General features: G+C 47.1%; 1 protein-coding gene across 5 annotated transcripts in view; it reads left to right on the top strand.

Moving 5' to 3' along the window:
- PTBP2 (polypyrimidine tract binding protein 2) overlaps positions 1 to 13,197 on the top strand; it is a 308,274-nt gene that overhangs the window by 40,792 nt on the left and 254,285 nt on the right. For all 5 annotated transcript variants that reach the window (XM_029618929.1, XM_029618930.1, XM_029618933.1 and 2 more), the window contains exon 2: positions 12,837 to 12,867. In XM_029618929.1, coding sequence (XP_029474789.1) covers positions 12,837 to 12,867 — 31 coding nt within the window. The remainder of the gene's footprint in view (positions 1 to 12,836; positions 12,868 to 13,197) is intronic.

The raw sequence follows: 13,197 nt of genomic DNA on the forward strand, positions 1-13,197 counted from the left end.
GCTACAAAATTCTGCAGCAGGAATATTAACCAACACCAGTAGAGGAGATCACATCACTCCCGTCCTTATGTATTTACATTGGCTCCCTATCAAATACAGAATTCAGTATAAAGTGCTAACCATGATCCACAAAACTATTCACTCTCTAACCTCCCTCGAACTATCCTTCCCTCTGCAACATCACTCAACCTCCAGACCAATGAGAACAACATACCTAGGTACCCTCTATGTTCCCCCCGCCAAGTCAGCTCTCAAGAAACGAGCATTCTCTATTGCTGGACCATTACAATGGAACAATCTGCCCTCGGAACTCCGAACAGAACCCTGCCTGCGGACGTTCAAAAAAAAAACTGAAGACCTGGCTCTTCTCAAGAGCATTTACTTAAAGTTCCATACCTGACCCTACTTTATAGAACTTAGGTTCAAACGTGTCTAACTGATCGAAATTCCCCGTAACCTTTATAATGTACTCCCTGTGCTGATTATCAGAATATTCCCCATATTCCACTCGTTATGCTTGTTCAACTATAATTCTATTCTTGTACAATTTTGTTAATTATGTTCATATAGTTTGCTGTACAATTTTTTTGTTAAATTAAGTTCATATTGTTTGATGTAATTTCCAAATGTTGGTTCACTGTAAACCGAACCGATATGTACTTGTACATGATCTTCGGTATAGAAAAGTATTTAAATAAATAAATACAGCAGGGCACAGCTTGGCTCGTAGCCGCTGTAAAACAATTTTTCTATGCCCTCTCTTCTTGCCTTTTCTCTGTACCACTCCTGTTACATTTACCAAAGCATCATTCCTACTTCTAACAAGTTAATACCCTTATCTAAGGTCTGCTCTAATAAGCCTGCAGTGATTTTCAGATTTGGCTTGTGATCAGAGTCTGCTTCAAAGTGATAGCAAGGTAGGTAATCTAGAAAAGCCGTGAGCAAACGTAAAGGAAGTAGATGCGAAAGTCTTTTTCAAATTCTTTAATGGCTGGAGACGTATAAAATCAACAAAAAACAGCCCGACTCAGACTGAGTTTTGCCACTTCCCAGTGCCTGCCTCAGGGACTACAAGTAAACATACATATATCCAAAATAAATGATAAATACTTAAAAGTAATAAAACATATATATAAAAAATATCAACAACAGCGTAAAATCATAAACACATAATTTCCTAGCGTGTAGCAGATGGACTCAGGACCAATGGTATAGTGTACTCCTGATAGCAGTTGGAGACAGATCAGATTTCAATCTGACGTCAGCCCCTAGTACATATACCCCTGCAGGACGTGCAGCTCGTCAGTATTTTCCGTCTCCCTAGCAGTTAGAAACTATCTGAATGCTCTCACAGTGTTAGAACCTATTCAAGAAGAAAACCCAAATTTGAAGACTAAACCTACCTCTGAAGACTAGCCCCGCTCTCCTGCGGTGATACCCTCTGGTCCTTCCCCCAGTTGAGATTTCCCGAGGTGATTTCCGTGGTCCCTCGGAGGTAAGCCTCGGTCCGGTGGCCGAATCGCGGCGAGGACCTAGCCCCCGATCCCGGGCGTGGCTGAGAGGCAGCGGGTGACCCACTTGAGCGCGGCGGTGAAGGTATTTGCCCTCCCCCCACAGCCGGAGACTGCCCGGAACGAAACCGGGAAGTGCCGAAGACAAGGTAAGGTAGAAATCTTAATCGTCTAGTCCGGTCTCTGAGGTTCGAGGAGTCGCACAGGTCGCCAGCCGGGACCAGTGCCGCCGGGTTGATCCGCCCTAGCAGGGCCAGGCCCCGGTTAGATCCAGGAGTCTACCCACGTGGAGATCCTCCGAGGTAGTTGCCATATTGCCCGCGTGGTCGCCATCGCCATCTTGGCCCTATTCGCCGCTCTGCTCGTAGCCTCGGGCCGGGGGCCCAAGTTTACTTAGGCGTACAAATTACATGTGCGCATAAACTTACACGCACACATTCCTTGTGCGCATAAGTTACACACACAAGGGCCGCGCGCCTACCAGGCTAAGCGCATAACCTTGACTTGGGCGCACAACTGCGCGCACAACCCACACGCACATCTAGACGCGCCGGAGCGCCATCATGGCACCACCAGAAACAGAGCTAAAGGCTCAAGGTCTCTGCCCAGCATGCCTTATCAGAGCCGCACAAAGCGAGGAGGCAAATGCCCTGTGAGCTCAGTGCAAGGAGGCCCTGGGAGATTCAGCCCAGGGCCAGTCCCACTCAGGGCCAAGTAATAGCTCCTCAGTGGGTACCCCGGACCTTGCAAATCCCAGCGGGAGGACCCCCACAAACGGGGACCCCCAGGGACCCAACGCCCCTCAGCTTGGATTCAGCGTCTATCTCATGGGTGGAGTTCTTCAAAGGGCTACACACCTTTGTTCACATGCAAACGGAACCCCTGGCTGAACAGCCACATTCTCCGCCAGAGGACCTTTATGCCCCGGGCCCCTCGAGGCCAAGACAAAGGTTTCCACCGCCCAGGAGCCCCTCCTATGGGGACATGGACAACTCTGAAGAGAAAGCAGAGCCGCTAGAAGAGGGGGAACTCCCCCCGGGGACAGAACCTCACCGAACCATGAGACGTTTTTTCACCAAGGACAAGCTCCCTGACCTGGTTACCCACAGTCTGCGGGAGCTCGCTATTCCGGGCCCAGAGGCTTCGGTCGGGGGGGGGGGCGGCGGTGGCGGCCCCCCCCCAAGCCAAATCCCCTACTGGTGGGCCTCCACCAGACCTCCCGCCATTTCCCACTGTTACAAGCTGTCCAGCTAATTGACCTGGAATGGAGCGCTCCAGAGTCCACATTCAAAGGGGGACGAGCTATGGCAGCCGTGTACCCCCTGGACCCGGCTGCCAAAGATCTTCTCACATGCCCAACATAAGTACATGCCATATTAGGTCAGACCAAGGGTCCATCAAGCCCAGCATCCTGTTTCAACAGTGGCCAATCCAGGCCATAAGAACCTGGCAAAGTACCCATGTTACCGTTGCTAGTAATAGCAGCGGTTATTATCTAAGTCAACTTAATTAATAGCAGGTAATAGACTTCTCGTCCAAGAACTTATCCAATCCTTTTTTAAACACAGCTATACTTACTGCACTAACCACATCCTCTGGCAACAAATTCCAGAGTTTAATTGTGCGTTGAGTGAAAAAGAACTTTCTCCGATTACTTTAAAATGTGCCACACGCTAACTTCACGGAGTCCCCCCTAGTCTTTCTATTATCTACCTGTTCTAGACCTCTCATGATTTTAAACAGCTCTATCATATCCCCCCTCAGCCGTCTCTTCTCCAAGCTGACAATTCCTAACCTCTTTAGTCTTTCCTCATAGGGGAGCTGTTCCATTCACTTTATCATTTTGGTAGCCCTTCGCTGTACCTTCTCCATCGCAATTACATCTTTTTTGAGATGCGGCGACCAGAATTGTACACAATATTCAAGGTGCGGTCTCACCTTGGAGCGATACAGAGGCATTATGACATTTTCCGTTTTATTCACCATTCCCTTTCTAATAATTCCCAACATTCTGTTTGCTTTTTTGACTGCCGCAGCACACTGAACCGACGATTTCAATGTGTTATCCACTATGACGCCTAGATCTTTCTTGGGTAGTAGCACCTAATATGGAACCTAACATTGTGTAGCTATAGCACCTATATGCATCACCTTGCACTTGTCCACATTAAATTTCATTTGCCATTTAGATGCCCAATTTTCCAGCCTCACAAGGTCTTCCTGCAATTTATCACAATCTGCTTGTGATTTGACTACTCTGAACAATTTTGTGTCATCTGCAAATTTGATTATCTCACTCGTCGTATTTCTTTCCAGATCATTTATAAATATATTGAAAAGTAAGGGTCCCAGTACAGATCCCGGAGGCACTCCACTGCCCACTCCCTTCCACTGAGAAAATTGTCCATTTAATCCTACTCTCCGTTTCCTGTTTTTTAGCCAGTTTGTAATCCACGAAAGGACATCGCCACCTATCCCATGACTTGTTACTTTTCCTAGAAGCCTCTCATGAGGAACTTTGTCAAATACCTTCTGAAAATCCAAGCACACTACATCTACTGGTTCACCTTTATCCACATGTTTATTAACTCCTTCAAAAAAGTGTAGCAGATTTGTGAGGCAAGACTTGCCTTGGGTAAAGCCATGCTGACTTTGTTCCATTAAAAGATGTCTTTCTATATGTTCTGTGATTTTGATGTTTAGAACACTTTCCACTATTTTTCCTGGCACTGAAGTCAGGCTAACCGGTCTGTAATTTCCCGGATCTCCCCTGGAGCCCTTTTTAAATATGGGGGTTATATTAGCTATCCTCCAGTCTTCAGGTACAATGGATGATTTTAATGATCGGTTACAAATTTTTACTAATAGGTCTGAAATTTCATTTTTTAGTTACTTCAGAACACTGGGATGTATACCATCTGGTCCACGTGTTTACTACTCTTCAGTTTATCAAACAGCTCTACCACATCTTGTAGGTTCACCGTGATTTGGTTCAGTCCATCTGAATCATTACCCATGAAAACCTTCTCCAGTACTGGTACCTCCCCAACATCCTCTTCAGTAAACACTGAAGAAAAGAAATCATTTAATCTTTCCGCAATGGCCTTATCTTCTCTAAGTGCCCCTTTAACCTCTCTCGATCATCTAATGGTCCAACTGACTCCCTCGCAGGCTTTCTGCTTCGGATATATTTAAAAACGTTTTTACTGTGAGTTTTTGCCTTTATGGCCAACTTCTTTTCAAATTCTCTCTTAGCTTGTCTTATCAATGTCTTACATTTAACTTGCCAACGTTTATGCATTTTCCTATTTTCCTCTGTTGGATCCTTCTTCCAATTTTTGAATGAAGATCTTTTGGCTAAAATAGCTTCTTTCACCTCCCCTTTTAACCATGCCGGTAATCGTTTTGCCTGCTTTCCATGGTCTGCATGGTCTTGAAGCGCACTACTATCCCAGTGGAGGGAGGAGCAGTGCTCAAAAGATGCAAATGACTGGCGTCTGGAATCCATCCTTAAACAGTCCTTTGATGTAGCCGCTATGTCCCTGCCTGCTGCACCGTAGAAGTCATGGAACCAGCAGTGTCATTCCTTGCGGACGCTGCTTCCGATCTGGTGCACATGGCAGCCAGAGGAGTGTCATCTGCGGTGGCTGCCAGGAGGCAACTCTGGCTCCGAAGCTGGTTGGCCGACGCATATTCCAAAACTCTCCTCACAAAGATGCCCTTCACAGGATCCCTTCTGTTCGGCAGCGAGCTAGAGAAATTGGCCAACAAATGGGGCGAGTCCCCATTGCCGCGCCTATCAGAGGACAGGACGAAGAGGAACCAGCGACCCTTCCCCTGGCCCTCCAGTGGCAGAAGTTCACAGTGCTTCATTCCATACAGGAACAACTATCAAGCGCCCTACCCTACGGGCAGGAACCAGTCCTTTCGGACCAAGCACAACAAGAGGGGAACCAGCTTGGATACAGGCCCCAGCCATACCCCACAATGAGATTCAGCCTACCCGTCCAAGGGAAGAAGCCATAGGGGGCAGACTAGCCCTATTCTACCACAGATAGGTTGAGATAACTTCGGACAAGTGGGTCCTAGCGATCATTCGGGAGGGGTACTATCTGGATTTTCTACAAACCCCTTAGGGACAAGTTCGTGGAGTCCCCCCTGCCATGACCTCGCCAAGAGGGTAGCAGTGGAAGCTACACTAACCAGACTACTGATCCTCGAGGCCATAACCCCAGTGCCTCCACAAGAAATAAATACTGGGCATTATTCCATTTATTTTATCGTCCCCAAGAAAGAGGAGATGTTCAGGCCCATCCTGGACCTCAAGTCTGTCAACCGCCACCTGAGGATTCCCCGCTTCTGTATGGAAACCCTATGCTCCGTAATAAGGGCAATACAATCGGGAAAGTTTCTCACATCCCTGGATCTTTCGGAGGCCTACCTACACATCCCAATTCATCAGGAACACCAGCGCTATCTACACTTCAAAATCCTGGACCATCACTACCAGTTCCGGGCACTACCCTTCGGGTTAGCCACAGCACCCTTGGACGTTCATCAAGATTATAGTGGTGATGGTGGCAACATTGAGGAAGGAAGGAATCCTCGTACATCCTTACCTAGACGATTGGTTGATCAGGGCGAAATCCCCAGAGGAAAGCCGCCAAGCAGAGTCAAAACTCTACTGGAGAGCCTAGGATGGGTGGTCAACACAAACAAAAGTTGTCTGCAGCCCTCACAGTACCTAGGAGTCCGATTCGACGCCAAAGAAGACAAGGTCAGCCTGACTCCCACACGGAGATCAAAATTGTGGAACCGGTTAGAAAGCCTGTTGAGCGAACCTCACCCCACAGTATGGGATTACCTACAAGTCCTCGGTCTGATGGCATCCACATTGGAAGTAGTACCATGGGCGCAAGCTCACATGAGACCCCTGAAGCGCTCACTTCTATCACGATGGAATCCGCTGTCTCAGAACTACGCCATACGTCTATCGCTCCCGGGCAGGGTTCGGATCCAGCTGCGGTGGTGGTTACTGGCCAGCCACCTCAGCTAGGGAACAAGACTATCCTCCCCAACCTGGACCCTGCTCACCACAGACGTCAGCCTATGAGGATGGGGAGTTCACTGCGAGGAATTAACCGCCCAAGGGCAGTGGAACGCAGAAGATTCGGGATGGAACATCAACCGTCTAGAAGCCCGGGCAGTCAGATTAGCCTGCTTACGCTTCGCCCACAGACTCCAAGGCAAAGCGGTCAGAGTAATGTCATTCAACGCCACAACAGTGGCCTACATCAACCAGCAGGGGGGATCCAGAAGCCAACAGGTGTCTCTGGAAATAGACCCCCTAATGACGTGGGCGGAAGTAAACCTCCAAGAGATCTCGGCCGTCCACATCGCCGGGAAAGACAACATCACAGCATACTGCCTCAGCAGGGAAAGTCTAGACCCAGGAGAATGGAAGCTGTCATCCGCAGCATTTCAAATGATAGTGAACCGGTGTGGGACACCAGACATGGACCTTCTGGCAAACCGGTCCAACGCCCAAGTACCCAGGTACTTCAGCCACAGGCGGGAACCTCAGTCCCAGGGAATCGATGCCCTGGTACAGACCTGGCCCCAGGGGACCCTATTATATGCCTTCCCACCGTGGCCTCTACTGGGATCAATCATTCACAAGATACAGCTGCACAGGGGACTACTTCTCCTGGTGGCCCCAGACTGGCCAAGAAGACCGTGGTACGCTGACATGAGAAGACTACTGGCAGGGAACCCCCTACCACTGCCTCCACACAGAGACCTGCTCCAACAAGGACCGATCCTCCAGCTCAATTCTCTCTTACGGCCTGGCCATTGAGAGGGCTCGCCTGAGAGCGGATACTCGGGGGCTGTAATCGACACCCTGCTCCGAGCACGCAAGTTCTCCACATTCCTAACGTACATAAGGATCTGGAGAGTTTTTGAAGCCTGGTGCAAAGACCACGACATCAAGCCACGCTCAATTAAAGTTCCTTTGATCCTGGAATTCTTACATGACAGGCTACAGAAAGGGCTGTCCCTTAACTTTATCAAGATACAGGTGGCCGCATTGTCATGCTACGACCCCAAGAGTGGGGGCGACAGCATAGCTTCTCACCCGGACGTGTCACGTTTTCTGACAGGAGTCAAACACATCCGCCCACCACTAAAGTGGCCGGTACCTCTGTGGAATCTCAACCTGGTCCTGGATTTCCTAGCAGGAACCTCCTTCAGACCCCTCTGAGGTCTGTCCCTCCGTCTCTTAACTTTTAAGACAGCCTTTCTGCTGGCAGTTTGCTCAGCCCGCCGCATCTCAGAACTACAAGCACTGTCCTGCCGTGAGCCATTCCTCAGGCTCACCCCGGGATCCATCCAGCTACGCACGGTCCCTTCGTTTCTTCCCAAGGTGGATCACACTTCCATCTTAACCAAACCATCTCTCTACCATCGCTGGATGACTTGAAGAATTCGGAAGAAGCTCATAGTCTACGCCACCTCAATATAGGCAGACTCCTGTCCAGATACCTGGAAATGTTGGAACCCGTACGAAAAACTGACCACCTTTTCATCCTTCACAGCGGGAAGAGACAAGGGGAAGCGGCCTCGCGGGCTACCATAGTCCACTGTCAAGGAAGTCATCAAGGCGGCCTACGTAGAAGCAGGCAAGCCTCCGCCTCTACAGGTCAAGGCCCATTCTACCAGAGCCCAGGCAGTATCCTGGGCAGAAACCAGAATGCTGTCACCCACCGAGATCTGCAAGGCGGCAACATGGTCCTCCATCCACACCTTCTCCAGATTCTACTGTCTGGATGTTCAGGCTCGGGAGGACATGGCATTTGCAAGGGCAGTACTAAGTGGGTCACAGGCAGCCTCCCACCTGGTTCGGGAGTAGCTTTTACACATCCCATTGGTCCTGAGTCCATCTGCTACACTCTAGGAAATGGAGAAATTACATACCTGATAATTTCGTTTTCCTTAGTGTAGACAGATGGACTCAGCATCCCATTCACCTAGGGAGCCCACCCTACCGGGTGTTGACGCTTTCCAGTTGAGTACACTGGCGGTCTCCAGCTACAGTCGTTCCAACCAGTTTAAGTTAATCAAGTTATAACATTTAACCAAGTTATGAAGTTATTCAAGTTAATCAAATTAATCCATCACACATATATCCACAATGCTTTTCGAGGAGAATACTGAAGAGCTGCACATCCTGCAGGGGGTATATGTACTAGGGGCTGACGTCAGAATGAAATCTGATCCGTCTCCAACTGCTGTCAGGAGAATACTATACCCATTGCTCCTGAGTCCATCTGTCTACACTAAGGAAAATGAAATTATCATGTAAGTAATTTCTCCAATAAATAAATAACTCTAAGAACCTCACATAAAAATGAATATCAAAATAGAACAAAGGACGTAACGTAAAAACATGTGAAGTGAATGGAAGAGCATATAGACAATCTAAAAATACACTTGAAGCTGAATAAAAACACACATGGGTCTTTTATTCAGTTTTATTTTAAAAATGAAACAAAAAGTAATGAACATTGATAAGCATATAAAGCTTATTGAATTTCAGCCATAAGTGTCATTGTGTAAGGTTGTACCTCGAAAGTGACTTCTCAAATTTGAGAACAATCTTACACAATGACACTTATGGTTGAAATTCAGTAAGCTTTATATATTCATTACTTTTTGTTTCATTTTTAAAATACACATGGGTCTTTTATTCATTTTTAAGTGTGTTTATTCACCTTCAAGTGTATTTTTAGATTGATGTTGTCTATATGCTCCTCCATTCACTTGACATGTTTTTACGTTATGTCCTTTGTTCTGTTTTGATATTAATTTTTATGTGAGGTTTTTAGATTTATTTATTATGTTTATCATTTTTTCCTCTTGTTGATGTTTTTTATATATATGTTTTATTTATTTATTACTTTTAAGTATTTATCATTTATTTTGGATATATGTATGTTTACTTGTAGCTCCTGAGGCAGCCACTGGGAAGTGGCGAAACTCAGCCTGAGTCGGGTGGTTTTTTTGTTGATTTTATATGTCTCCAGCCTTTAAAGAATTTGAAAGACTTTCTTTGGCATCTACTTCCTTTACATTTACTCAAAGCGATAGCATACATTCTTTCAGCATGTGCCACCAGCTGGTCTGTCTCTCAGCAACACCCTTAACATTTCCTTTTTTGTAATATTCAGTATGACAGTACATAAAAAGCCAGTCAAAACAAGGAGCCCTCGACTCTCTCGGTCTCACCATAAGGCTTCTAAACTCATTGGGATTTCTAATCAATTACCCCAAATCCCAGTTGACACCGTCTCATCTTCTCTCCTTTATAGGAGCAGACCTAGACACGACACTGTCCTGAGCATTCTTACCCAATGACCGTGCGACTACGCTCCGCCGTCGAAAAAGAGCCTCAGCTGGCCAGCTACTCAAGTTGCTTGGCCACATGGCATCAATAGTCCATGTCACCCCTATGGCACGCCTTGCCATGAGAGTGACCCAATGGACTCTAAAATACCAGTGGCGACAAGTTACTCAACTGCTGTCGTCCCTGGTACACATAACCAGCCAGCTTCGTCTGTCCCTTGCCTGGTGGACACACAAAGCCAACTTACAAGTGGGTCTTCCCTTCCAGCAACCGGCTCCTCAGGTGACCTTAACTACAGATGCCTCCAACCTAGGTTGGGGAGCCCAAATCCAAGGCCTTCAAACTTAAGGGACTTGAGCAACAGCCGAAGCGACCCATCAAATCAACTTTCTGGAGCTTCGAGCGATGCGGTACGCCCTTTATGCATTTCAGGACTGCCTCCCCAACAAAGTTGTCCTGATTCAAACAGACAACCAAGTTGCAATGTGGTACCTGAACAAACAGAGGGGCATGGACTCTTATCTGCTCTGCCAGGAGGTGGCACAGATTGAGGCCTGTGCCCTGTCGCATTCCATTCTTTTGTGAGTCACTTATCTAGCGGGCACTCAGAATGCACTGGCAGACCGCCTCAGCCGACGTTTCCAGCCCCACGAATGGTCTCTGGATTCCTCGGTTGTGAACAGAATCTTCACCGGTGGGGTCATCCGACCATCGACCTCTTTGCGTCCAGTCAGAACCACAAAAGTGGAATGCTTCTGCTGTCTGCACAGGAACCAGCAAGCACTAGCCAGGGATGCCTTCGTTCGTCCTTGGAACAAAGGCCTGCTTTATGCTTATCCTCCGATTCCGCTAATAAGCAAGACTCTCGTGAAGCTACAACAGGACCGGGCTTAATGATTCTCATAGCCCCGTAGTAGCCACGCCAAATCTGATTTCCCATACTCTCTGTCCAGAAACCCATTCGCCTGGACACGTCCCCCAACCTCATAACACAGAATCACGGCAAGTTATGCCACCCGAACCACCAGGCCATCTCTCTGACGGCCTGGATGTTGAAAGGCTGATACTACAACCACTCAACCTTTCAAGTGACGGATCTCAAGTCCTAGTAGCTAAACGGAAGCCTTCCATGTGGAAATCCTGCTGCTCTAAATAGAAGAGATTTACCTTGTGGTGCACACAGAAGGGCTTGGATCCCTTTTCTTGCCCCACATCGAGTCTGTTAGATTATCTCTGGCACCTCTCGGAATCTGGCCTCCAGACGTCATCTATCCAAGTGCACCTTAGTGCCATATCTGCTTACCATCAAGGAATAGGGGATGCCCCGATAACGGCTCAATCTCTGGTGAGTCATTTCATGAGAGGCTTAATACAGCTTAAACCTCCTCTATGGCCACTGGTCGTGGCAAGGGACCTCAATGTGGTACTTGCATGGCTCATGCACACTCCTTTTGAGCCTTTGCACTCCTGCGAACTCAGATACCTTACATGGAAAGTTCTCTTCCTAGTAGCCATCACATCTACCCGCAGGGTAAGTGAGTTACAGGCCCTTGTGACCTACTCACCCTACACAAGGTTCCTCCATGACCGGATGGTTCTTCGCACTCACCCTAAATTCCTTCCTAAGGTGGTAACTTTGATTTCCATTTAAATCAGTCCATAGTCTTGCCAACTTTCTTTCCAAGGCTTCAAGCTCACCCAGGTGAGCGAGCTGTGCACACCTTGGACTGTATGTGTGCCCTTGCGTTTTACTTAGACCGCACTACAGCCCATAGGGAGTCCACCTAACTCTTTGCATCTTTTGATAAGAGCAAACTTGGGAATGCGGTGGGCAAGCAAACACTGTCAAACTGGTTAGCAGACTGCATTACATTCTGCTACCAGCAAGCAGGCCTTCCACTGCAGGGACGAGTGAAGACACACTCAGTCAGAGCAATGGCAACGTCAGTAGCACACTACCATTCAGTACCGATTGCTGACATCTGCAGGGCTGCGACATGGAGCTCTCTCCACACCTTCGCAGCTCACTACTACCTGGACAAGGCAGGATGACAGGATTCCGTCTTTGGCCAGTCTGTCCTAAGAAATTTGTTTCCAGTGTAGGAACCCAACTAGTCCTACCTCGACCCACTGTGAATTTCAGGCTGCCTCATCCTTGCCAACAGCACCCCAGTTGTTGTGCCTTTTGCACATGTTGGGTGCTGCATGGCCTCTCATACGTATGTCTCAGCCTGTAGCTTGCTATTCACCCATATGTGAGGACTACCATCCTGCTTGTCCTGGGAGAAAGCAGAGTTGTTTACCAGTAACAGGTTTTCTCCCAGGACAGCATGATGTTAGTCCTCACGAAACCCGCCCACCACCACGCGAAGTTGGGTTCGATAACGTTTTCTTATTTTATTTTTCACTCGTATTTTTGCTACAAAAGAGACTGATGGGGGACCCCTGGTGACTACAGGGTTGGTAGCATGCTGGGCATGCTCAGTGTGCCAGTCAAAGTTCTAGAAACAGTGTGCCAGTCAAAGTTCTAGAAACTTTGACAAAAGTATTATATGACAGGGCTCCATTTGATGATGTCACCCACATGTGAGGACTAACATCCTGCTGACCTGGGAGAACACCTGTTACTGGTAAGCAACTCTGCTTTACCAGGTTTATTTATTCATTCTTGTGTTTTGAAAGCTGAGTTTTGGATTTCATTAATACAAATCACTGTAAAGATCAGAGATCATTGTGAAAACACTGCAATATGGTTACTTACTGAATAGTTTTGATTTCTACTTGATGTTTTATATCAAAATGCGTGTTGGTTTAAATGGAGCTTTCAGTTCTTAATTTATTGTTTGGAAGATTAATGGTCATGATGAATGTAAAACTCAGCAATATACGATTTCTAAAACATGTTTGTTTTTCTTTTACAGCATTGTCACTGATGTTGCAGTTGGTGTGAAGGTAAGATTTAATTAACAAATTAGTACATTTTTAAAACATGCTTATTTTTAGTATGTGAAATCGGTTTTGTTTCATTGTCAGTTAATACACCATTTCAAAGTATGTTGTTCTAATGAGCTTCAGTTTGGAAAGTGCTAGATATAATTTTTGTTTAGAATAAAACAAACCCATTTTTGAAAGTCACAAAACTTTGTATCTTTGATTTCAACAAGGACAGCGGGACATCAGCCCTCACATGTGGGTGATGACATCTGAGGGAGTCCGAGTTGATGTAATGGCTTCAGAGCTTCCAAACAGGCCAATTAAAAAAAACAACCCACGGGAGAGCCG

The sequence above is a fragment of the Rhinatrema bivittatum genome, chromosome 10 (assembly GCF_901001135.1).
Source record: "Rhinatrema bivittatum chromosome 10, aRhiBiv1.1, whole genome shotgun sequence".
In the NCBI taxonomy this organism is placed as follows: Eukaryota; Metazoa; Chordata; class Amphibia; order Gymnophiona; family Rhinatrematidae; genus Rhinatrema; species Rhinatrema bivittatum.